Source organism: Lepus europaeus, chromosome 4, assembly GCF_033115175.1.
Source record: "Lepus europaeus isolate LE1 chromosome 4, mLepTim1.pri, whole genome shotgun sequence".
Taxonomy (NCBI): Eukaryota; Metazoa; Chordata; class Mammalia; order Lagomorpha; family Leporidae; genus Lepus; species Lepus europaeus.
Genome location: NC_084830.1, coordinates 131,780,632 through 131,808,047, shown reverse-complemented (window position 1 = coordinate 131,808,047; position 27,416 = coordinate 131,780,632). Strand labels below are relative to the sequence as shown.

The 27,416-nt window shown below is 38.5% G+C and overlaps 1 protein-coding gene across 4 annotated transcripts in view; it reads left to right on the top strand.

The window, feature by feature from the left end:
• The window catches only part of FBXO38 (F-box protein 38), a 62,085-nt gene extending 35,225 nt beyond the window's left edge, over nucleotides 1–26,860 (top strand). Inside the window, exons 13-22 of one of the 4 annotated variants that reach the window (XM_062188882.1) lie at nucleotides 9,021–9,140; nucleotides 10,127–10,306; nucleotides 11,779–12,288; nucleotides 16,740–16,840; nucleotides 17,062–17,164; nucleotides 21,750–21,916; nucleotides 24,202–24,347; nucleotides 25,284–25,387; nucleotides 25,754–25,867; nucleotides 26,270–26,860. In XM_062188882.1, coding sequence (XP_062044866.1) covers nucleotides 9,021–9,140; nucleotides 10,127–10,306; nucleotides 11,779–12,288; nucleotides 16,740–16,840; nucleotides 17,062–17,164; nucleotides 21,750–21,916; nucleotides 24,202–24,347; nucleotides 25,284–25,387; nucleotides 25,754–25,867; nucleotides 26,270–26,448 — 1,724 coding nt within the window. In that variant the 3' untranslated portion in view covers nucleotides 26,449–26,860. Of the gene's footprint in view, nucleotides 1–9,020; nucleotides 9,141–10,126; nucleotides 10,307–11,778; nucleotides 12,514–16,739; nucleotides 16,841–17,061; nucleotides 17,165–21,749; nucleotides 21,917–24,201; nucleotides 24,348–25,283; nucleotides 25,388–25,753; nucleotides 25,868–26,269 lie in introns of those variants that run through there. The other 3 variants (XM_062188881.1, XM_062188884.1, XM_062188883.1) reach the window with 3 other exon arrangements.
• Nucleotides 26,861–27,416: the final 556 nt, after the last annotated feature.

The window sequence follows — 27,416 nt, the reverse complement described above, 5'->3', positions numbered from 1 at the left end:
TTTTTATTCTATCAGTTAGTATTTGCAGACACTAGTCTTGTTTGTGTGATCCCTTTGAATCTTAGACCTATCAGTATGATCAGTTGTGACCTGAAATTGATCACTTGGACTAGTGAGATGGCATTGGTACATGCAACCTTGATGGGATTGTATTGGAATCCCCTGGCACATTTCTAACTCCACCATTTGGGGCAAGTCAGCTTGAGCATGTCCCAAATTGTGTATCTCCTCCCTGTCTTATTCCCACTCTTATATTTAACAGAGATCACTTTTCAGTTAAATTTAAACACCTAAGAATAATTGTGCCATCCCACTACTTGGAATTTACCCAAAAGAAATTAAATTGGCAAACAAAAAAGCTGTCCGCACCTTAATGTTTATTGCAGCTCAATTCACAATAGCTAAGACCTGGAATCAACCCAAATGCCCATCAAGAGTAGACTGGATAAAGGAATTATGGGACAGAATCCGGTGCCCCGACCCCAGGCCAGCTCTCTGCTATGGCCCGGGAGTGCAGTGGAGGATGGCCCAAGTCCTTGGGCCCTGCACCCCATGGGAGACCAGGATAAGCACCTGGCTCCTGCCTTCAGATCAGCACAGTGCGCCGGCCGCAGCGCACTGGCCGTGGCGGCCATTGGAGGGTGAACCAATGGCAAAGGAAGACCTTTCTCTCTGTCTCTCTGTCTTCACTGCCCACTCTGCCTGTCAAAAATAAAAAAAAAAAAAAAAGAAATTATGGGACATGTACTCTATAGAATACTATACAACAGTAAAAAACAATGGAATCCGGTCATTTGCAACAAAATGGAGGAATCTGGAACACATCATGCTGAGTGAATTAAGCCAGTCCCAAAGGGACAAATATATGTTCTCTCTGGTCGGTGACAACTAACCGAGCACCAAAAAGGAAATCTGTTGAAGTGAAATGGACACTATAAGAAACAGTGACTTCATCAGCCCTTGTCCCGACTGTTGATATATAATTTAATACTTTATCCCTCTTAGTATTTTTTTTTGTTCTAGTTAATACTATTGGTTGAACTCTGTAATTAACACACAGTTATTCTTAGGTGTTATAAATATGGTTTTAGTAGATGAGAGACTTGAATACAAACTAAATACCTAAGATACAGAAAAAGTTATTTTGAATTTCTAAGCTATAGTTATGATAATATTCAACTTCAGCAGTTAACTAGAGGACTACTATCATGTACAGTATTTTCAATTTTATTAAAAGCAGAGACACAAAGGAATAAGCAATAATGGAAAGATTGAAGAATAGCAGGAGGAAGCCTAAGAACACAAAAGGTAATGGCAGCATTTATAGAGTAAGAACAATGGCTATAAACATTAGGTTTCACAGGTCTTGCCCAGGTGGCAATATATTTAGTTGTATTTATTGCCACACATATACATCAGGTAGATTTTTTTTCAAAAATAATTAACTGGAGAAAGACTGTGATTCTTGGTTAAAACTAAGAGGAGTACAGGGCTTCAAAATAAAAATGACTGTCAGAAACTGTTAGTTAAAACAACTGACATAGATGGTTCCACTCACATTTAGCAAAGTGTTAATAATTAATTTGAAACTGGTAGTGACATGTGGCTCTCTCTAATGTATAATTTTTAGAAATTTTTATGCTTGACCTTCGATTTCATTTGGTCCAGCTCTAGAATGAATCAAATTGCTTATCGTTGCTCCGTTCTTTTTAATTTCAGTTTGCATTAAGTAATGGACTTTAAAAGAAAAGCATTGTATAATTTTAACAACCATTTAATTTGTATAAATTAAGTGGATTTGTTATAAAATGCTATGATGAATCATGGTGTTTTGTGGTGAACATTATCATTAGTGCAACCTCCAAGAAAAATATGAAGTTGTTTGATTTGCCAAACTTTCATAAATTAATAAGATTTTCCTTTTTTAAATGTATTCTTCCAGAAGGCTTATGATTATTTAATTGTTGTCTGGTTAACAGAAAATATAACTTCTTTTCTTGAACTTTGCTGTACTGTAATAAAACAGAACAATAGATATTCATGTTTTTTAAAAGTTTACATTGTCCTAACAAAATTTGTGCGTGTCAAAATCATGCTTATGTAATTACTAAAGCATACTGTTTAATTGTTTAAACAAAGTTCTACCTATACATCATGTAAGTAATTTTTCTATCTTGACTTAAAACAACTTCAGGAATGTGATGTGTTTAAGTATAGTGTTATGGTGTGCACGCTCTTGCCCCAGCTACCCTAACTTAAGCACTGAGTAGAGTTGCTTTGCAGCTTTATTGATAGCAGGGATTCACAAGCAAGTGTGCCTCGGCGTCACTTGGAAGACTTGCTGAAACACCGCTGAGCCTTGCCCTCAGAACTTTGAGTGAGTAGGTCTGAGTAACTCCAGAGAATTTGCCTTTCTGACAAGTTCCTCGATGGTGCTGATGCTCATGGTCTGGAACCATACTTAGAGAACCAGTGCTGGTGGAAAAGCCTTTATTTTTTAAAAAAATTCATTTATTTATTTGAAAGGCAGAGTTACAGAGAGGCAGAGGCAAAGAGAGAGAATATATTTCATCTGTAATAGCCAGAGCTGAGTTGGTCTGAATCCAGGAGCTTTTTTGGGTCTCCCACATGAGTGCAGAGGCCCAAGCACTTGGGCCATCTTCTGCTGGTTTCCTAGGCTATGGCAGAAACATGGATCAAAAGTGGAGCAGCTAGGTCTCAAACCAACACCCATACGGGATGCCGGCACGCAGACAGTGGCTTTACCTGCTAAGCCACAGCGCCAGCCCCAGGGCCTTATTTTTAAAGCCTAAGACAAAGTATAATCTGAAAATAACCCCAGTAAGTGTATTTTGTTTTTTAAAACAAAATTAAAAAATGAAAACCAAGAAGCAGTTAATCAAAACCAAAGGCATCATCATCTCTTTGCCAGAGACCAAGTTAGTGATAGTCTTTCTTTGCTACCTACCTGCTCTCTACAACATTGAGTCCTTTAGCAAGTCTTACTGTCACTAAAACATTCCCCATCATGTCTTTCTTTCCTTTTCCATTGTAACAAACTTTTTTTAACATAAATGTTTTTTTTTTTTCAATACCCTTTTTTTTTTTCTTTTTTTGACAGGCAGAGTTAGTGAGAGAGAAAGAGAGACAGAGAGAAAGGTCTTCCTTTCCGTTGGTTCACCCCACAATGACTGCTGCAGCCAGCGTGCTGCGCTGATCCGAAGCCAGGAGCCAGGTACTTCCTCCTGGTCTCCCATGCAGGTGCAGGGCCCAAGGACTTGGGCCATCCTCCACTGCCTTCCTGGGCCACAGCAGAGAGCTGAACTGGAAGAGGAGCAACCAGGACAGAATCCGGCACCCCAACCAGGACTAGAACCTGGGGTGCCAGCGCCGCAGATGGAGGATTAGCCTATTGAGCCACGACGCTGGCCAACGTAAATGTTTGAATAGCTTTTAGACTGGTCTTCCTACTTTCTCTGTAGCCCAGCTAAAATTAGTTCTTTCCTAAAATATCCAGGGTACTTTAAAAAAAAAAAAATGACAATGTTGATCCCTATTTAAAACTGTTTTATAGCTTTCCATTGCCTTAAATTAAAATCCAGGTCACAAACTGGGGTCTCTTGATCTTGTCCTGCTCTGCATCTCACAAAACATGCTTGAACATACCATCAGGCATCTACAGCCATGCTAACTGGTGTTTCTTAGAATTTCCCCCATCTACCTTTTCAAGGTAGGCTTCTTAATGATAAGTTCTAAACTTAAATGTTAATCTCTGAAGTGTCTTTCCTTGCTACTTGATCTTAAGTAGTCACCAATCCACTGTCACACCGCACTCTTAATTTTGTTACATAAGATGTTGCTATCTGATGTTTTTATTAATGTTTTTAAGAAGGTTTCTTTTACTTCCCGTACTGGAGTAACCCATGTTTCCTGGCACCTTGGAATAGTAACAAACTGTAGTTGATCCTCAATAAATATTTAAATGAATGCAACGAAAGAAATTATCCAAGTTTGGGGCATTCTATTAAGTTAAACATTTCCCCAGATTTTTCTGGTATCCTCATAGCAGGTGCTCAGCACTTTGGAAAACCTTATCATACAGATAAGTGAATGCACTTCTCCTCGTGCCTTTCCTTGCATAAAAGCCTTCTAGTGGTTCCCTTCTGCCTACAGGAAACAGTTCAAAGCTTTTTAGCAAGACTTTCTAAGCTTGTTGCAAACTGAGGCTCAGGCTGCCTTCTCAGCCGTATTTTCTCTTTCACATACCTCATCACAACACAAGCACCTGTTCTTTATTTTCGCTGGACCACTCACTCTTCTGGAAAAAAAAAAAGATGTGGCATACCTCCTGGTATGAAATGTCATTTCATCTCAGTGAATCTTTCCCTGATCCACAGGAAAATGAGTTGCTTCTCCTCTGTCTGTGTTCTCCTTGAACTTTTGGACTGATCTAGCATTTGGTAAATACGTTCTAGCATTTGACCAAGTATGTTCTGACCTGACCTTACTCTGTGTATATGCCATCTCTGCCAGAATATGTACATCCTCTTTAAGAACCAAGACTGTAGATTTCCCATCTGCTTGTGGTTATATATATAAAAGCAAGCATAGAGCCTAATACAGTATGTACACATTAATGGCTAATTGCTCTTCATAGTTTATTAGAATTGAATGAGAGAAGGAAATTGATTTACTTTTACAGAAAATTTCCCAGGAGGTCAATCTTCATTTTGTCACTAACTGGAATGTAAATGTCACAGGCTAGAGCTGGGAAGAAATTCCAGATGAGACATTGAACAGAAAGGGGAATGTAATTTTGTGTATGTTTAAGACCAAAACAAATCCCACTGTCTTCATGAAAGTTAAAACCTTACTACTATATATTTCAGTGACATATATCTGAATGATGACTTTTTGGATTAATCCTATTTTTCCTTCTTTCTTTGTAAATTGTATGAGTTTGTTTTGTCTCCTTAAGTAGGTGGTTTATTTTTTTCAAGACATGAATCCTGCCTTCTTTTGCTGGTTTATTCATTTCACTCAAATGGTTGGTTCATTTCAAAGCCAAGTCATTGACCCTGCCTAGGTATTGAGGATACAGTGGTGATGAAGGTGGACACAGCCTCTGCTGCCCTCTGAGTTGTGTCCTAGCAGGAAATGTGAAAGGTAGTTCAGATTAAGTGTCCCTTATCCTAAATGCTCGGGGCCAGGGTGTTTCAGTTCTTGGAATATTTACTGTTTGAGCACCCCTAATCTAAAAGTCTGAAATCTGAAACATTTTAAGTGATGACATGATGCTCAAAAATTTTGGTTTACAGAGCATTTAGGATTTTGGGTTTTTGGACTGGGGATGTTCAATCTGTATTCCTGTGATTATTGCAAACTGAGACCAAAGATGGTTGGAAAGAAAGAAGGTAAGTAAGAATGAGTGCCTTGGATATTCACCTGAAGAATTTAGATTTAATATTTTAAAGAGGTGGTAAAAGCCAGGAATTGTTTTATTTACTTCCTCTGGGAAAGTGATTGTTTATCTTAAGAAGATACAGAAAACTAACTGAACATTTTTTTTGGCGGGGGGGGGGGGGATGATAAAATGATTTTATTTAATAAATATAAATTTCATAAGTACCACTTTAGATTATAGCAGTTCTTCCCCTCATACTTGTCCTCCCACCGCAAACCATGCCACCTCCTACTCCCTCTCCCATCTCATTTTCATTAAGACTCATTTTTAATTATCTTTATATACAGAAGATCAACTCTATACTGAGTAAAGATTTCAACAGTTTGCACCCACACAGACTTACAAAGTATAAAGTACTGTTTGAAGACTAGTTTTACCGTTAACTCTCATAGTACAACTCATTAAGGTCAGAGGTCCTACATGGGGAGCAAGTACACAGTGACTCCTGTTGTTGATTTAACAACTGACACTCTTATTTATGATGACTCATGTCATGAGCTGCCAAAGCTGTGGAAGCCTTTTGAATTCACAAACTCCGACCTTATTTAGACAAGGCCAATATCAAAGTAGAGGTTCTCTCCTCCTTTCAGAGAAAGGTACCTCCTTCTTTGATGGCCCCTTCTTTTTTTAAACTTTTATTTAATGAATATAAATTTCCAAAGTACAGCTTAAGGATTACAATGGCTTTCCCCACCCCCATAACTTCCTTCCTACCCGCAACCCTCAACCCTCCCCTTTCCTGCTCCCTCTCCCCTTCCATTCACATCAAGATTCATTTTTAATTATCTTTATATACAGAAGATCAACTCTATACTGAGTAAAGATTTCAACAGTTTGCACCCACATAGAAACACAAAGTGAAAAATACTGTTTGAGTACTAGTTATAGCATTAAATCACAATGTACAGCACAACATGAGGAGTAAGTGCACAGTGACTCCTGTTGTTGACTTAACAAATTGACACTCTTGTTTATGGCATCAGTAATCACCCTAGGCTCTAGTCATGAATTGCCACGGCTATGGAAGCCTTTTGAGTTCACCAACTCTGATCATATTTAGACAATGTCGTAGTCAAAGTGGAAGTTCTCTCCTCCCTTCAGAGAAAGGTACCTCCTTCTTTGATGACCTCCAGCAGGATCTCATTCACAGAGATCTTTCATGTAGGTCATTTTTTGCCACAGTGTCTTGGCTTTCCATGCCTGAAATGCTCTCGTGGGCTTTTTAGCCAGATCCAAGTGCCTTAAGTGCTGATTCTGAGGCCAGAGTGCTGTGTAGGACATTTGTCATTCTATGAGTCTGCTATGTGTCCCACTTCCTATGTTGGATGCTTCTCTCCTTTTTAATTCTATCAATTATTATTAGCAGGCACTGGTCTTACTTATGTGATGCCCTTGACACTTAATCCTATCTTTACGATCAATTATGAACTTAAACTGATCACTTTAACTAGTAAGATGGCATTGGTACCTGCCAACTTAATGGGATTTGGAGTCCCATGGCAAGTATTTAGCTTTACCCTTAGGGATAAGTCCAAGGGAACATGTACGTACCATCTCCCTCTCTTATTCCCACTCTCATTTGTAGCAGGGATCAATTTTCAATTGGATTTAAACACCTAAGAATAATTCTGTGTTAAGTAAAGAGTTCAACCAGTGGTATTAAGTAGAGAAAGAAAATACTGAAAAGAATAAAATAGTAAGCTATTCCTCAACAAGGGCTGATCAAGTCATTGCTTCTCATAGCGTCAGTTTCACTTCTCCAGGTTTCCTTTTAGGTGCTCAGTTAGTTACCACAGATCAGAGAGAACATAGGATATTTGTCCCATGCTTATCTCATTCAGCATGATGTTTTCCACATTCCTCCATTTTGTTGCAGATGACCGGATTTCATTTCTTTTTTTACCACTCTGTAGTATTCCATAGAGTATATATCCCATAATTTCTTTATCCAGTCTTCTGCTGATGGGCATTTCAGTTGAGTCCATGTCTTAGCTATTGTGAATTGAGCTGCAATAAACATGGAGATGTGGATAGCTCTTTTATTTGCCAATTCAATTCCCCTTGGGTAAATTCTGAGGAGTGGGATGGCTGGGTCATGTGGTAGGGCTATATTCAGATTTCTGAGATACCTCCAAACTGTCTTCCATAGTGGCTTTACCAGTTTGCATTGCCACCAACAGTGGATTAGTGTGCCTTTTCCCCCCACATCCTTGCCAGCATCTGTTGTTTGTTGATTTCTGTATGAAAGCCATTCTGATTGGGGTGAGGTGAAACCTCATTGTGGTTTTGATTTGCATTTCCCTGATGGCTAGTGATCGTGAACATTTTTTCATTTGTCTATTGGCCATTTGGATTTCCTCTTTCGAAAAATGTCTCTTGAGGTCCTTGGCCCATCTCTTAAGTGGGTTGTTTGTTTTGTTGTGGTGGAGTTTCTTGATCTCTTTGTAGGTTTTGGTTATTAATCCTTTATCAGTTGCATAATTTGCAAATAATTTTTCTCATTCTGCCTCTTCACTTTGACTGTTTGTTTTGCTGTACAGAAACTTCTCAATTTGATGTAATCCCAATTTTTAATTTTGGCTTTGGCTGCCTTTGCCTCTGGGGTCTTTTCTAAGAAGTCTTTTCTTGTGCCAGTGTCTTGCAGGGTTTCTCTGCTGCTCTCTAATAATTTCATGGTGTCAGGTCGTAGATTTAGATTAATCCATGTTGAGTGGATTTTTGTGTAAGGTGTAAGGTAGGGGTCTTGCTTCATACTTCTGCATGTGGTGATCCGATTTTCCCAGCACCATTTGTTGAAGAAACTGTCCTTGCTCCAGGAATTGGTTTTGGCTCCTTGATCAAATACAAGTTGGTTGTAGATGTTTGGATTGATTTCTGGTGTAAACTAACTGAACTTTATGTCTGGCTTAATACAAGAATAAAATTACACCTTCTCTATCACTGATAGCCAATAATAAATAAGGATAACTTTGATGCATATAAAGCATTTAAAGATCTTAAAATATTAAAAATGCACAGTTTGTATCTATTAATGATCTTTGGCACACATTAGCCAGTAAATGATACTATAGAAACTAGAAAGTAGGTGGAGAGAGGTGCAGTTTAACTTCCTGCCCAAGATATCCTTGTTTAGCTGGTAGGCACGATAAGATTGATTGCCCAAGATAATCACAAGGTTTCCTAAGTAGCTGGCTTTCACCATCTTCAAAACAGATAGCTTAGAGGGAAACAAATCATACAGACATTCTTGGTAACATCTGCAGAGATGAATGTGGCCCTTTCTTCTCTCAACTGCGTCATTTTCTCCTTTCTTTCATCTTATGGCGATGGGCTTTTCTCCACTGTGTGATTTTCATTTCCTCCTCTATAGAATAATTGAACACTTTTTGTTAATACCGCTACAATGAAGCACAGGAACCTGCTGTTTTTCCAGAATGACTTCAGTAATCTGGAGGCTGTTCAGTCCTCAGAACTGCCAGTTTTGCTTGCCATTGTGATTTTTTTTTATGCCTTTCTTGGTTTTCACTTTGACTTTTTTTTGTTTTTTTTCTTGAAGCATTGAATGAGATGGAAGACATGGTACAAGAAGATGGAGAAGTAGTAGCTGAGGATGGGAATGACACTCCAGCTCATAGTCAGGCAATTATTCCTGTGGATGTTGATGAGGAACAAGCAGGTAATCAAGTGACTCTTCCTACATTCATCATTCTGACTGCTGGAGCCTGACTCTGAGAAGACTTGTTTGCCGACATTGACAGCCACTGATGTACTTTATGGTGTTTATTGAAGCATGCAGCATATTCTTGGTATTCTTTGTTTGTAACTGTGACAACAACTGCTTTTCTATGTAGCCAGGTATCCATGTCTGTCTGTCTCTGTTTCCCTTTCCTCAGCCTCATCCCGATTTTGTGTGTGTGTAGAAAAAGAAAGCAGTGAATTGTTGATGGAAAAATTAATAACCTGATTAAATATTCTGCTTATAACTTCACATCATCTCAGTTGGGGAGGAGCAGTGGAGTGGTTGACTTGGTTTAATAAAGAGACCAAGATCTAGACTGTGTCATTTCATGACTTATGGCAGACAGTAGATTCATATGCCCTCAAAGATTACTTTATGCAACCCTGTGCTTTGCAGATGGGAACTAATACTCTTTCAAAAGTTTGATAATATACTAGAGACCGTTCAGCTAGCAGTCAAGGGAAAGATTGAGGTTAAAACTCAGATTTTCTCACTCCTGATCTTTTGTAATGCTACCTTGTCTTTGAATTGAAAATATCTCTTAACTGTCCTTGTTTTAAATGTCTTACAGATGTGCTCACTTATTCAACAAATAATTACTGAATGCCTACTCTGTGCCAGGTGTTGTAAAATGTGACTGGAAAAAGACATGGAAGGTTCCTTGGAGCTTTCATTTGGTTGATGTTGCCATTATTAGTCACTTGTCAGAAAATTGGGTCATAATAGCTAAAGGTTTAAGAGTTGTACTGGAAAGCAGATAAAGGATGTTCAGCGTAAACGTACATACTCAAATAGCAAGAACGCATCTAGCTTTCAAGAATGTATTTTCTGTTCTTTTTATTCTCCATACTTGGAAATAGTACTTTACATAAGAGCCTTTCTTGGGCACAAATTAACTGTTAGGCCTGTATTTTTTGTTTTAGGACCTAGTGGTCTTCAGCGTGTAGTAAAACCAACCCCAATAACTGTTCATGATTCAGAGAGTGATGATGAAGAAGACAGTCTAGAACTCCAGGAAGTCTGGATCCCTAAGAATGGTGCTCGGCGTTACTCTGAACGTGAAGAAAAAACTGGAGAGTCAGGGCAGTCCAGGGAACTGTCAGGTGAGCAGTTGTGTCTTCCTCTGTTAGTGAGAGTCACCGTCAGAACTGACACACGTGACCTTTGTATAATGTATCCCTACTGCAGCTTATGTTGCAGTTCACACATTCCTTAGGGAATGTGATAGGAAGCAAGAAAGGCTATTGCCAAAGTAAGAGGGTAATCTGGGTGGTACTACCATGGGCAAGTGTAGCACAACAAAAATGTTAATGAATGAGGGCTCAGGGAAGAGAAGTAAGTGTTTTGAGTCCCCCAATGGAGGCTTTAGGTAGTTGCGCATCACAGTATCAGGGATTAATTATTAAGAGGCCTGTTGGTCATGTAAGGCATGGCTACTGAGTCATCCAGAGCAGTGAACAACCAGTCATTCCCCAGTTAATAATCTGTCCAGCTGTGCTTAGTATTGGTGGCCAGTGCGGTGCTTGAGGGAGAACTCAAGTACATTTTCCTAATCCCTTGCCTTCCTTTAAATCTAGTTAGTACCTTTTGCCATTTGTCTCACCAAGAGTTTATAATTCTCTTAACTTTTAGATTCATACATCTTCCTTGTCTTTCCCTTTCATTTCTCAGAACTGTGTGCTTACCACTTTTTGCAAAGGATAAATTTGTTTTTTTAATTATCCACTCATTTTTCCCTTGTATGCCATTACTCCTTAATACATTTGAATGTCCTTCAAACAATTAACACTGTACCTGAAATATATATGCACTTCTGTGTATAGAAAACTCAATTCTTTGGCCTTGGAATAATTTACTAACCACTGACTGATTATTCAATTTCTGTTTTACTCATCTTAAGCAATAACTTTAGTTGGAAGGAGCTTTTCTGGCAACTGAAATTTAGGAAAAGTGATATGGCCAACCTACTAACATAATGTTTCCCAAAAAATTCACTTTCTAAATTTAGCAACTAGAACCTCTGTTGACCAGATGAAACCTTATTTGCTTACTGCTTTATACACTCATTGAGCCTTACTGTGCCCCAGGTACTGTGTTAGGCATTGTGAGGGATACAGAGATGATATAAGTTATGGTATCTTTAAGAAGCCTCTAGTATGGAGAATCAGGTGAGAAACACAGATAATATTCCAGGGTGTATCCTACAGTGGCTTTGGGGTGGGTGTGCAGAAGAGATTGAACAGAGTTCCACAGATGACAGATTGGTGAGAACAAAGACCCTGAGGCAGTGGTATATTGGGATACAATATAGCATCTAAATAGAGGGGACAAAATGGAAAGATAGCTTGGAATCAGATCATGAAGAACTGTGAAGGCTGAGCTATGGAAGTCTAAACTGTGTAGGCACTAGGTAACCATGGAGAATATTTAAGCAATTCAGTGAGATAATCACATTTGTATTTTAGAAAAATTAGTATACATTGTTTCCTGTTCCAGATTTACTCTTGCCCTTTGTCCAGAATTTATACTGAAATCTTTTCTTTTCCTCGGGCCGTTCTTCTTTTTCTGTAAGCAGTAAGTGGAAAAGGCAAGACTCCACTTCGAAAGAGGTACAACTCCCATCAGATGGGCCAGTCGAAGCAGTTTCCCCTCGAGGAAAGCAGCTGTGAGAAAGGCTGTCAGGTCACCAGTGAGCAGATCAAAGCCGATATGAAAGCAGCTAGGGATATTCCTGAAAAGAAAAAAAACAAGGATGTTTATCCCAGCTGCAGCAGCACCACCGCCAGCACAGTGGGAAACTCCAGCTCACACAGCACTGCTTCTCAAAGCCCCGACTTTGTAAGGACGGTGAACAGCGGCGGCTCTTCCGAGCCTAGCCCTACAGAAGTGGATGTGTCCAGGCAGTGTGTCTGCTCCCCCGGTGGGTCAGAGGACTCTGAGGCCATGGAGGAGGGAGATGCAGAGAGTTCTGTCTGCCCCAGATGCTGCTGTCACAGGCCCCAGGAATCCCAAAGGAGAACTAGCAGGTGTTCTGATGAGGAACGTCCTTCAACCAGCCGAGCCTGTGTTGTGAATGGCCCGGATGGTACGAGATCCGCCTTTTCCTTTAGGACTCTGCCACAAGGGGGGTCTGCAGGCCCAGCACATGATGAGAGGACTAATGGGAGTGGCTCTGGGGCTACAGGTGAGGACAGGAGGGGGAGCTCCCAGCCTGAGAGTTGTGACGTGCAGTCTCATGAAGACTACCCTCGGAGGCCCCTAACCAGGGCCAGGAGCAGACTGTCCCATGTACCGCTGGTATCTGAGTCAGGTATGACAATGCTCCCAGGATTAGCAACTGCAGGGTAGGGCTGGAGAAAGGCATGAGCTTGTCCTGTGAGTTTTCTTACAAAAAGCCAGTTTGGCGAATTAAATTTGTTTTGGGGGTTCTGTTGATCACATGTATTTTGAATTAATTTTTGACAGTGGGTTGGTGGGTGGGGGTGTAAAATAGTTTGTAAAACATCCAACCCAGAAAATTCAAATTGTTTGGCTTAGAGAATGTAACTGTATGTATTTATCTTAAAGTCAATGCTGATTGTGATGTTGAAGCTGCATTCCACACTTAAGGAAATCTAAACGTAACCAAAAACAAAGACTTGAAGTTCCTAGGGCTGGGGGAGTATGTCTCACTAAAGGTTCCTGGGGATATTCCTATGTCTGTGCAGTATTTAGTAATTTTTTTTTTGTAATCAAGTTTTGCTTCCAGTTCAGTTTGCCAGGACATAACCAGGTAAGTAAATAGTTTTGACTGAGAATTACTTGGATGAAGATAATCCTCAAAGCAGATGTACTTAATTTCATTAATATTTGTGATATGTATGCCAAATCATTGGGTTGAGCAGCAGGAGTAAGTATATTTCTTGATCATAATTCAGTGTCTATTTCTGACCTTATTGAAAGGCCTTGCTAACACTTCAAAGAGTATTCATGTTTTTATTTGCCCATTTATTTTAGTTTAGTTTTTAAATTCAGTCAGTGTTTCAGTTTAGTCTGTGGGAGCTAACATTGTTTTTTATCCCAAATTGTCACTTAGTTGTTTGAATGGTATTTATTGATATCCATTGCCAGGCCATTACTTTGAAATGCTTTTTGATCATGTATGAAATTCATAGATACACTTGGGTTATCTCAGGGCCTTCTTTTCTATTCCAGTGTTCTGTCCTCTACTATTCACAATTTTCTTGACCCGTCATGTGTTTGTCACTTATTTTTATAGATGGCAAATTCTAAAAACAAATCTTAGGTTTTGTTTAGAATTACAATAGAGACAGTTGTAAAGAAAATTGTCATTCTTACAGCACTGAGTCTTCCTATTTAGAGACCATTGTGTTTCCCATGTTTTCATGTGTCTTGGTAAACTTTTAGTTTTCTGTTGCTGTTTTAATATGGATTTTCATAGTAATTGTTGGGATTTTGACATTTTCGTTTTTTGACTGTGTTCTTTTTATCACCTTTAACCATTTCATTCTGACCTGTTTCATGACTGGACCTTTTAATTATGTTTAATAATTCTCTGGATTTGAAAGGGGGAAAAACACACTATGTAGTCCTTTTTTCTATTATACTTATTATTTTGTCCCTTTTTTTTTTTTTCAATTTGAGAAGACTTTCTAGTGTCTGTACTTGACATGGTTATAGTAGGTAAATGATTTCCTAATATTTTTTGTCTATTTACTTTCAATTAACAGGTTTTTTGGGGGGTTATGAAGTGCTGATTTTAATATTATCTAGGCCTCTTTTGGAAAAAAAAAAGTTAGGTTGGTGGTTTACAAACTATTTTTAATCTAGCATGTTGTTGATATCTATTGTCCATTAATTTTTAAGGATTTGAAGAGGGAAATCCACACTAATAAAGGAGCAATCATGATAGTTGTGGAATTTTTACAAATCCATTAAGAAATAATATTTGACTTTTTAATTTAGTTATTGATATGTGACCTTGTAGGGTATTAAAGCCATGTAGAAGATATTTAGTTATTTATATTGTAAATTTCTGTAAGTTGTTCTTTTTATCCTCACTGTATAATAATTTATAAAATAAATACGACAAAATCACAAATTAGGCTGTCAAAGAATAGCATTTAAGATTAATTTATTTTCTTAAATACTGTCTCTGACACCCTAAGACTGTATTGGTCTGCTTTTCTGTTTCTGTAACATCTTCAGGATTAATATGAACCACACATGTTGTAATTCCACGTTTTACTCTCTGTCTTTCCAATAGACCATGAGCTCTTTGAGGGCAGGGACTGTGTTTGCTTGTTCACTATTATATTCCCAGCTTCCTGCACTATGCCTTACACAGGGTGTGGAGCTTAGTGAATAGTTGTGAACCTAGTAAGTGTAGAAGCTGTCATTGAGATATCTGAATGAAATTGGGATTATGAAATCACAATGAATTGTCCCTAAACAAAATTAATTGTTCTGAAACAGGGAAGGAGGCATAAGAGGGTGACAGTAAGCACAACGAACTCCAGTACATTTTCCTGTTACATTGGGAAGCTGGGAATTTTCAAAGTCATCTACATATAAAATGAGACTTAATTTTACAACTTTTGTTTGGAAACATAACACTCTAATTTGGATACTGTGGAGAGGAGGAAATGATCTGAAGATCAATTAAAGTAGAGGGAGAAAGAAATTCAGGAAGGTAAAAAATTTGAAAATCGAATTAAAAAGGGCAGTGTCAGTAAAATAGCCTAGGGCACTGTTGAGGAGTGCAAATAGACCTGTTTTTTGTTAGTTTACCATTTGCGGTTTGGAGGGAGGGTGGCTGGGCCTGCTGGGAGGTTCTGAAGGGAAACAGGACCCACAGGATGTTAAAATTTGTGTGTGAATTTTGGCTGTTAGGTTAAATATACTGCATTGAATTCAAATTTTCTTGAAATCCCTCCAGGATACTGTAGAAGGGGGTCTTCATTGGGTAGCTTAGGTTAACGTGTTTTTTTAGGAACCCCAAGAATTTGATGGTTTCAGAATCTTCAAAGAACCATGATGGGTAGAAATCTGGGCTCCCTTTTCACCTCCAAATGAAGCAGCTGTTTTCAGCTATTTTGTGTAGAATTTCACGAAGATTCCAATTGGTACAGAAAGGAATCCAGTATGTAAAAATCCACTTAAACTAGATTTCTAGAATTTCCATCTAATCCCAAGCTCGGAGAATTTGCAATATTTGGACTTTCTCTCCCTGTCTTACTTCTTTAGTCTTTTGTGTTTAAACTGACAGATTTACAGAGTGGAATATTTGTGATCTAGCAGTAGGATCTGAGAGAGCAGTATGCTGGAGAGTTAATGCATGAAGATCAACTGAATTTCATTCAGTATATATAGTGTTACAGTATATTTAAGTATCAAAAATGAGGACAATGATTAGTCTCTTAGACTATATATAGCTGCTTTAATTAAGTAGTAAGTTTAACTTACAACTTATTTTTAAATAAAATCAGAATATTTGCTTTTACAATTATAATGTTAGATTAATGCTCATACTAGTAAATAAGTTAGAATCTTACAGATAAAAGATTGAAAGTTTTATAAGCATAGTTACTGGCATCAAATTGCATGGGTTTGACTCCTGGTTCCCATTTAGCACCTTGGCATTCCATTTTACCTTACCTTAGTTTCCTAATATATAATAAAGGATAATAATAAATCTGTCTCAGAGGACTATTATAAAGATTAGATTAATACAAGTTAAACCCTTAGAGTAATGCCTGAAACAGTAAGTGCTCGTAAGTATTTGTTACTCTGTTTATGTGCCTATAATACATGACTGCCGTTCTATAAATGTTGAATGCCAGTTCATTTAATAAATGTTCATTTTAGCTTGTTGCTGATTGCTGACAGTGAAACAAAGCTGAAATAAAACAGTGTTGTTGCCTTCAAGACATTTTTAGTTTAAATGAAGAAGACAAAACAAGTATGTACAGAAAACAACAAAACAATATAAAGTGTTTGGAGTTGCAGGATGATTTATTAGATATGGGTGGCATTTGAGCTAGACATTTCAGGGATAGGTAGTATTTCAAAATGTTAAGGTGGAAAAAAGTGTTCTGAGCAGAAGAAATTAGAGTGATTAATGGCTACAGAGATATTGGTAATGAGAGACATAGCTCTAAATGTTAGGCATTGAATCATTCACTAAGTAGCAGCCAATAATTTAAAAAATTTTAGCAAGAAAGCTGTGAGTTTTAATCCAGCCGTAGTATTTAGGATGTTTTTTGAATCAGAAAGACTAGAACAGGAATGTTGATTAGATTGTTGGAATGGGCCAGGTATGAAAAAGTTGCTTTTTGTTTGTTGTAGGTGTGTTTTAGGTAATGGAATGTGACCCTGTTTTGGAATATTCTGTTGGAAATACTGATCTAAACCTTTTCTGTTGGGAACTAAGTTGTAGATGTGAGAGTTTTTGGAGTTTATATATATGCAATTGAATACGCTCTGTTGAAGGAAAGAAAACAAGACTAAAATTTGCAATGTTTTTGCCTCTTCTAGAAGTTGCCAAAACAAAGCCACGTCATGCTATGAAACGGAAGCGGACAGCGGATAAATCCACTAGTACAAGTGATCCTGTGATTGAGGATGACCATGTGCAGGTAAAGAAAAAAACCTCACTTACCTTTCACAGTCCAGCCTTGTTCTCGAGTAACGCAGAACTGAAGCATCTATCCTTGTTAGTTTCTTGGTTATGAAGAAAGCAAGTTTGTAACAGCTAAAAGTTTTCAGTTGTACCAGTGAAAATACTTAAGCCTTGAAAAAGAAAAAGAAAAAGGGAGAACAGAAAGATAAACTCACATGTAACATTTTCTCCTTGCAGGTTCTTGTATTAAAATCCAAAAATCTTGTGGGAGTCACTATGACCAATTGTGGAATCACAGATCTAGTGCTAAAAGACTGTCCCAAAATGATGTTCATCCATGGTATGTATTTGGATCCATGTTATATTATACAGTAGAATAACTGAATTTAAAGAAGAAGTCATAAAAAATATAATTAACATTACTGGATTATTTTTCAAAGGAAACATTGTGCTGAATTATCCTTAATTCTATCCTGTTCTGTAATTCTCAAATAATTACTCTACAGTAAGAGTCCATGCGTAGGGACTTAGTTCAGCTTTTAAAATAGCCTCTCCTCCAAAAGATCATTGCTCTGTGATCTGGCAGTGTGGATTAACAGTATGTATGAGTATTGGAGTCTGTTAGAACTCAGCTCCAATCCCTGCTCAGCCATTTGCTAGCTGGGTGATTTGGGATGGTTTGATGACTGCACCTTCACTGCTTAACTGCTCTGTATTTGATTAGGATGATCAATCATTCCTTAATTCACATCACATTATCACTAGTCCAGGCCATACCTTTCAGTCTCATTTGTCTCAATTGCAAATCCTATCTGTCCCCACCATATAAGCCCATGCATTTAATATATGTCCTTCCAGTATACCATTCATGTCCTTATTTACATAGCAGTTGTATATGTCTGTCTCAAATAGAGGGCTTTTTGTGAGCTTTTCAAATTTTAAATTTATGTCCATACATTAATGCGTTTTTTTTTTCCTTTTTCATTCGAAAAAGGAATTTTTATATCCATTAATAAAAAATTATAGACATCTGATTTACTCCTGGTTTTGGACAAATTTTTTGTATTTTCTTTTAAAGATTTATTTATTTGTTTGAAAGCCAGAGTTAACAGAGAAAGAGGGAGAGACAGAGAATCATCCATCCATTGGTTCACTTTCCAAGTGGCTGCAACACTCAGGGGCTTCATCCAGGTCTCCCACATGGTTGGCAAGGGGCCCAAGCACTTGGCCAGCTTCTACTGCTTTTCCAAGATGATTAGCAGGGATCTGGATTGGAAGTGGAGCTGAAAGGACATGAGCCAGCACCCACATGGGATGACAGCATTGCAGGCTGCAACTTTACCTACTGTGCCGCAACACCAGCCCCATTCATTTTCTTCTATATGTAAAATGTGCATAATTATGCCTAACTCATAAAGCATTTGTGAAAGTTAAATGCAGTGATTGATATGTCCATGTGTATATGTGTCTAAACACCCCATACTCTCACTTTAGGGTCTACCTTCTTGTGAACAACTAGTAATTTATAGTATGTTAGTACTGCAAAAAATATTGGTTTTTTTTCCTTTGTACTTCGCTTATGGTATAGGTAGTAAACAAAACACAGAAATCCCTTTAAAAGGTGCTTGCCAAACATTTTGTTGTGAGCTAGGAGGATCCCAGAAAAGAGAGGTGAAACAGGTTCAAACATTTACCTCTCTCTTAATTTCTACAAGACTCCAGATCCTGAGGACCCCAGACACCAGAGTTCACTGTGAAGAAGTAGTACTTTTCTCTGTCCCAACTAATGAGTTCTTTGGTCCTCAAAAATCTAATGAAGCATCTCCTATTGGAGTTTACTCCTAAAACAAAACATGAGCCTTTCTCAAGCTCAGAGATCCTCACAACAGGACTGGTCTTTTTGGCCTTATGGCAGAACTGAAAGAACTTTCAGTATGTCAGCACCCACTCTCTGGGTCTGATCTCTGAAAATCTGAAACTCTGCCTTCAGACGATGCTGATTGTCGTCTCCTTTTCTCTGAAAGGAATGGGAAAGTAGCTTTCTGAGAATCTAGGTAGTTTTCACCTCTACACTGGACTGATGAGTGTCTTCTTAGCTTCACTAATCTGGTAGATGAATCACATGACCTAAGCTGGCCTTCTGCCCTTTAAACCAAATTGTTTAGCTCAGTTTAGCACGGGACAAAGGATCTTAGATAATAGCTCAGTCTCCAGATACCAGGTCAGTTAATGGCAGATAAGATGACCAGATTAGAACAGATCTTAACTATGTCTGGGTTTACAGCTGAGAAACTATTGAATCTTTATCACCATCTAATCCTTTCCCTTTTTCTTTCAGTTCTCATCCCAATCCTCTTCCTTCCACCATGTCACAGGTGACATGAAAATGAGTCTGAAAGGCAGGATACTCACTTAGTGTTTAGACCTCAAAGTTAGTTGCAACTAGATTGCTCAGGAAGGTAGTGACATTTAGGGCAAGGATCTACAGAAGATGTCCTTATAAACAATAAAAACTTCAGCAAATTAGCCTTATGCTTTTATGCTTTTATTATCTCTTCCATTTAATCACACTTCTCACTTGAGTTGAACTAGGTTGAAATTTGAGATAAAAGGGGGAGGGATATTTTTCTCAGGTTGGTATACTAGTGCAGCTTATTTTTCTGTATAACCTCATGTTTTTTTTTGTGTTTTTTTTTTTTTTTTTTTTTTTTTTTTTTGACAGGCAGAGTGGACAGTGAGAGAGAGAGAGAGACAGAGAGAAAGGTCTTCCTTTGCCGTTGGTTCACCCTCCAATGGCCGCCGCGGTAGCACGCTGCGGCCGGCACACCGCGCTGTTCCGATGGCAGGAGCCAGGTGCTTCTCCTGGTCTCCCATGCGGGTGCAGAGCCCAAACACTTGGGCCATCCTCCACTGCACTCCCTGGCCACAGCAGAGAGCTGGCCTGGAAGAGGGGCAACCGGGACAGGATCGGTGCCCCGACCGGGACTAGAACCGGTGTGCCGGCGCCGCAAGACGGAGGATTAGCCTGTTGAGCCACGGCGCCGGCCTATAACCTCATGTTTTATTTGTTAAATGAGAAGACTGTTTTATCGTAGACTAGCATTTTTAATAATAAAACTTCCTGCAGTGATGGAAGTGTTCTGTTTATACACTGTTCAATAGTCACGTGTGGCTGCTGAACACTTGAACTATGGCTAGTAATTGAGGAGTTGAATTGTTAATTGTATTGTATTTTAGCTCTATAAATTTAAATAGGTACAGATGGCTAGTGGCTACCGTATTAAACTATACAGCTTTAGACTAAAGTATCGGCTATTTCTTGGTCTGATTTTAATGATCTGCTTTTATAATTATTATAGGAATCAAAATCAACTCTGCTTACTTCCTGTGAGTGGATTTAAGCTAATATATATATGAATTACTCCAGGTTTATTTTTATCATTAACCATAAAATTATATAATTTACTTATTTAGATTTCATTCCTTTTTATTTATTTAAATAAATAAATAAAGAGTGACAGAGAGACAGATGGACAAATGAACATAGAGATCTTCCACCCAGTGGTTCACTTTGCACATGCCTGCAGTAACCTGGGCTGGGCCAGGATGAATCCAAGAGCCAAGAACTCCATCCACGTTTCCCACATAAATGGCAGGGGCCCCAAGTACTTGAGCCATCACCTGCTGCCTGCAAGGGTGTACATTAGCAAGAAGCTAGATCAGAAGCAGAGTGGGTACTCAAAACGAAGCACTCTTATATGGAATGTGGGCATCCCAAGTGGTATCTTAGCCATTGGACCACACACACCCCGACTCCAAAATTGTATGCTTTTTAATTATCCCTTTGAGTAAATGTTTCCAAAGCAATCCCTGTTTACGTATTTTTTGGAACATAGTTTCCATGACATTAAAATTTTAAATAAAAAACATATTTTTTCCAATATGGACTATTAGTGTTTATTAGTGTTTCAATATGGAATATTTTTATTTATATAAATGGAACCAATTTCATGTATCTTATACATACAGTTTTAAGAACATGACCCTTCTTACCCCATCCTCCCTCCCTCCCACCTTTCCTCCTCCTTCCTTTCTTATTTTTCTTTTAATTTTTGTGATAATATATTTTTTCTTTGAGATTAAAAAAAGATATTTTTATTTATTGAAAGAGTTAGAGTGAGAGATCTTCCATCTGCTGATTCACTCCCCAAATAACTACAATGGCAGAAGCCAGGAGCTTCTAGGTCTTCCACGTGGCTACAGGACCCAAGCATTTGGGCCATCTTCCACTGCTTTCTCTAGTGCATTAGCAGGGAGCTAGATCGGAAGTAAAGCAGCCAAGACAGGAACCAGTGCCCATATGTGATGCCAGCACCATAGGCAATGGCTGTACCTGCTGTGTCACAGCACTGGCACCTGTGTTTTTTGTTTGCTTGGTTTTCTTTTTTTAACCTCTCCAGCTTCCTAATCTATTTCTTTTAGAGTAGGACAGATTCTAGATTTTTAACTTTCATTGGCTAGTAAACCAAGTGTGAAGGGTTTCAGAGATGTGAATTTGAAAAGGGAAAAAAAAAAATCCCTTCAAATCCACAAAGGCAAATTATAAATGTATAATACTTTACTGTCTTAGTTCCTTTATACCATGTGTTGATTAACTTAGATAATATGAAAACTGTATTTTAATGTCCCTTCTAGCACAGGGTGAGCACATTTTTAAAACACAACAGAATCACATTTTCACATCTTTTTGTCAACTGTTATTTTTTGTGAGAATATTTGGCCTATGTTAAACATATTTACAACTACATTATTTTGTGCTAATAGAATTTGGACCAGTCCTCCAAAGCTGATTCCAAATGAGATGTATATTGCTCTGTTATTTTGTATAATTATTTATGGAGCTTACCATTGTTTTCATTTTGTAGCTACCAGGTGCAGGGTACTGAAACATTTAAAAGTAGAAAATGCACCAATTGTAAACCGATTTGACTATGCACAATGCAAGAAATTAAATATGGATCAGGTACTAGACCAGATACTAAGGATGCCTCCTGAGAGAAACCGCATCATATACCTACGCCCGATGCAGCAGGTAAGGAGCTCTGCCCCTTTCGGTGGATGCATATATGAGGGTGTTTCAAAAAGCTAGTGGGAAATGGAATTTAAAAGATAAGCCTGTTTTGATGTGAAAAAAAAAAATTTCTAAGCCTATGCATGGCTTTTCGCAATATGCATTTTCCACAAACTTTTTGAAAATCTCCATATTGTGATTTATTTTTGCTTGTTTGTTTGTTCTTCAGCCCTTTGGAGTTAGCCATTATCATTATTTGCTCAGACCATAGTAATGATTCTTTAGATTCTACACAGTTCTTTTAACCAAGCTAGACTATTCTTGCCAGTCTTTCTCATTAGTGCCTCTCTACTAGATTTGTGTGGATTTTAGCAAGTTACATGATGAGGGGAGTTGTTAGAAACAAGTTTTTGTTTTGTTTTGTTTTTAGGATTTATTTATTTGCTTATGTATGTATTTATTTTAAAGGCAGAGTTACAGAGAGAGGCCTCCCATCTGCTGGTTCACTCCCTAAATGGCCACAATGGCGAGGGCTGGGCCAGGTTGAAGTAAGGAGCCAGAAACTCCATCCAGGTCTCCCACATGGGTGGCAGGAACTCACGTACTTGAGCCATCTGCTGGTTCCTAGGCACACTAGTAGAGAACTGGATCAGAAGCAGAGTAGCCAGACTTCCATCCACTGGTTCACTCCCTATGCAGCCACAATGGACTGGGGCTGGGCCAGACTGAAACCAGGAGCCAGCAACTTCTTCTTCTTCTTCTTTTTTTTTTTTTTTTTTTTTTGACAGGCAGAGTTAGACAGTGAGAGAGAGAGAGAGAGAGAGAGAGAGAGAGAAAGGTCTTCCTTTTCCGTTGGTTCACTCCCCAAGTGGCTGCTTCGGTCAGCGCGCTATAGCCGGCATGCTGCGCCGATCCGAAGTCAGGAGCCATGTGCTTCCTCCTGGTCTGCCATGTGGGTGCAGGGCCCAAGCACTTGGGCCATCCTCCACTGCCTTCCCAGGCCACAGCAGAGAGCTAGACTGGCAGAGGAGCAACTGGAACTAGAACCCAGAGTGCTGGCCCCACAGGTGGAGGATTAGCCTAGTGAGCTGCAGCGCCGGCCAAGAGGAGCCAGGAACTTCTTCCAGGTCTCCCATGTGGGTGCAAGGGTGCAAGAAGTTGGGCCATCTTCTGCTGCTTTCCCAAGCCATTAGCAGGAAGCTGGATTGGAAGTGGATCAGCCAGACATAAACTAGTGCCCATTTGGAACGCTAGCATTGCAGGTGGCAGCTTTACCCCCTATGCCACAACTCCAGCCCTGCCATACTCTGTGGCACACTGACAGTTTAACCATCTGTGCCACAAGGCCCACTTCCAACAGGGTTTTATACTTACTTAAAGTTACCTGTGGTTAAGAGTGCAGACTCTGGTTTTAGACTGCCTGATTCAAATTCTGACTTTCTGACTCCCAGCAGATCACTAGACTTATGTCTTAATTTCTTCAACTGTAAAATTAGAATACTAATAGTATACCTGGTGTTATTGTGATATTTAATACGTATGATGTGAAGGAACAGTTGCTGAGTATAGTAAGCAATCAGATGATAGTGGCCATTATTATCCTTATTATTAGGAATGTGCTGTGTATATGAGACTCTATGCTTGATGTCAAAAGAGAATTTAAAGTAAGCATTTATAGTCTTTGTATGAGTCTGTTCAACAAATTCTTGAGTCTCTCAACACTCAGATTTTTCTGGGTGCTGAAAAATACATTGAATGTTATCCTTCCCTGAAGAAGTTTGTCTTCCTAAAAAGGAGATAAATGTAAATGCCACTAAGATTGCCAGTGTGGGGTTTGTAACTAGGGATAGGAAAGAGAGCATTCCATCAGAAAGCAGTGTGAACAAGGACTACAGGGGAGGCAGGAAAATGTGTTTCCTTTCTCAAAGTGGGCAACAGGCCAGTTTGAATAGAGTGAATGGTATCATATATTCACAATTCTGGAATGCAGTCAATACTTAACCCCATAAAATACGTATTCAAAAGTAGACTCTGCGTTGACTGAGATTGGTTACCTCATTGAAGATTCTTTGGTTTAATGGATACTTATGTAACAGTGAAATATCAATCACTGAGTTCCCTATACTGCGTAACTGGTAGATCTTGCTTCCAGCATGACAGGTTCTGTTCAGATCAGAATGTGATTACATCAGCCAAAGATTTTTTTTTTTTAAGCTGGCCCAAGGAGCAATTGATCAAACTCTAGGGGATAAATTACTAAGGCTTTCACTTTCTGAATCCAAAGACTTTTGTGATGTCTTCCACAGGTGGACACACTAACTTTAGAGCAGAAGCTGTTTAGTGGTCCCTACCCCTATCACATCTGTATTATCCATGAATTCAGTAACCCTCCCAATGTCCGGAACAAGGTGCGCATTCGCAGCTGGATGGACACTATTGCAAACATCAATCAGTAAGTCACTCTGCGGCCCCTAAAGGCCTTTTCAGTCATTTCTCATAGCCAACACTCCCAGAAGCAAATAAGTTGCAGTAGTTTCCCCTTCTCTGCAGGGATGTATTCCAACACCTCACAGATGCCTGAAACCATGAATAGTACCAAACCTTAAATATCTGGTTTTTTCCTATGCATACATACCTGAAATGAAGTTCAATTTATTCATCGGGCACAGAAAGAGATTAACAACAGTAACTAATATACTCCAATAAAAGTTACTTCAAACTTACGAGTTGTTTCTGGGGTTTTCCCATTTAATATTTCAGACTGTAGTTGACTGTGGGTTCTGACACAGTGGAAGGCAAAACTATGGATATGGGAGGACTGCTGTATTCTTTATTTTAAGTGATTCCATCTGAGCTTTTTAGGCAGACATTTGAAATTAGCATAATTAAAAACTGAGGGAAATGAGCATTTAAAAAGCATACATGTATGTTTGTGACTTTTTATTTTCAAACTTAGTGAAAATTACAAAACAGACTATTTATTCATATATATTTAACTTCATTTCTTTAGCCTTGAGATACGGGAAAGAGATCAAATTAAAGAGAATCTTAGGAATGATGTTTTATATCATCAGAAAATTGGACTTTTTATCTACTTGTTATGTGATTTTTGTGTTAAGTACCTTCTTCATAGAAGGCATTTGCTTCAAGAATGGCTTTCTTTCTTGCCCCATTTGATTTTGAAGATAGTGAAAAAAGTAATTTTGAACAGGCTAGGCTTATATTCTTTTGTTTGAGTGTATCTTACTTTTGTTGAATATTTAATGTTTGGCTTGAGCTGTTCTATAAAATCTGGACCTGAAGCAATTTTCACAGCCTCTTACCTACTGTACACCCTAACATTATTTCCAGTTTGTAATTTTTATTTAATTTTTCCTGTTGCCTCCAGAGAGCTCATTAAATATGAATTCTTCCCCGAAGCGACCCGAAGTGAAGAAGACCTAAAGAAGTACCCCAAGTACCCCTGGGGAAGAGAAATATATACTTTAGAAGGTGAGTTTTTAAAATGATCGTAAAGCTAAATAGCTGGGAGCTACATGAAGGGACATGCCTTAGGGATGATATGAATGTAAATCTTAGAATTCCTCAAAATAATGCATGATTGGAGTATCTGCAAGGATGCAGGGACTAGATCATTAGCTCTGCCTGTTTGAGTCTTTACCATCCCTCGAATAATCAGAAGTACTATTGAAACACAAAACATAGAGAAAAACTCATAATTGCTATAGGGTGAGCATTGGAAATGACTTGAGGACTCCTGGCTCACTCTCACTTTTACGTTCTGCATATAAAATACTCAGTTTGGCCCTGTCAGCACTTCACACCAGTTGCAATATTACTTCTGTCTTCTTATTTTAGGTGTTGTGGATGGAGCTCCATACTCCATGATTTCTGACTTCCCTTGGCTGAGGTCACTGCGGGCAGCAGAGCCCAACAGCTTCGCTCGATACGACTTTGAAGATGATGAAGAAAGTAATCATGACCTGGCTTTATTTGTATTCTCTGTTTTTAGTGTATCTGCACTAAATACTTAATATGTTTTTGAGAGTTAGGAGAAGTGCAGCTTTTAAATGGTTTCCCGGTATACATGTTTTTATTTTCCTCTAAAGAAACAGCTCTGAATTTGTATAATAGGTGCTCAGTGGACTCACTGGAGATATTGACATTTCCACCAATTTTATTTTGGTATGATTTAATCAGATCTACTGCCTTAGGCATCTTTAATATAAGACTAAATGAATGGGACCCATTCCATGAAGTATCCATGTATCAGTTACATTATATTTCAGTAGATAAGGATAGCTTATGCACCAGCTGATATACATATTGTTCTAATTATTGTACATGTCTTCCCTTTTCTGTCTCATTTTCAAGGCACCATCTATGCCCCTAGAAGGAAAGGACAGCTGTCTGCAGACATCTGTATGGAGACAATAGGAGAAGAAATCTCAGAGATGCGTCAGATGAAGAAGGGTGTGTTTCAGCGAGTAGTGGCAATTTTTATCCACTATTGTGATGTCAACGGAGAGCCAGTTGAAGATGACTACATTTGATTGGTCCCTGTTTCTTTCCGGCTGTTCTGGCAGAAAGCATCTGAGACCATCCAGCTGCCAGAATGCTCCACAGAGGCTTGGGGCAAGCAGGGGGAAGGTGCTGGCTCAGTTTGATACATAGGCAATATATAAGGAACATTGAAATTGTATACAAAGATTTGTACATAAAGGAAATATACAAAGACACTTCCTAAAGTACCAACTTTATATCATATGTTTATACAATTTAATTTAAAAATCCATTTTAATGAAGGCAGATAATTTGAAAGAGTTCATTTTCTTTTTCCTTAGTTCATAAAGTATCTTTTTTTGACTGAGCCCTCATTTATATGTTCTTAATCACTGTCATCCCCTTAAATCTGTGCCTTTTTCTTCTTGAGCAGAGCTGTTTGAGTAAATCTGTTGAAGAGTGGTTGTGTCTGTGTGCTTTATTTTGTTATTAAAATACCAACTAAACCCTCTAGACAGAGAAGGCTATGTTTGTGTACAATGATGTGTTTTTTTTTTTCTTTTCTTTTCTCTTGGCTTTATAATTGCCATGTTTCTTAAAAATCAAAAAGACTCGTGAGCTTAAAATAAATGACATGGAAGGAGAAATGGGAAGGTTTCCAAAGCTTTTCTAGTTATTTATTTCCACATCAATTGTATACCTGCTTTATCTTCAATATAAAAATAAAAGTTTATTAAAATTTTTTTCTTGCCTTGGACCTGAATCCCTCCTTTTAAAGAGTAGTAGCAAAGACTGCATAGAAAAGCAAGATATAGTTTTGTCTAGATAAGACTTCAGTGTTACCCAATTTATTATCTCTTTTAGAAGTTCTGGGGCTGCGTTATGTTCTTTTTTTTTTTTTTTTTTTTTTTATTCATTTGAAAGTCGAAGTTACACAGAGAGAGGAGAGGTAGAGAGAGAATCCGCTGGTTCACTCCCCAATTGGCCACAACGGCCGGAGCTGTGCCGATCCGAAGCC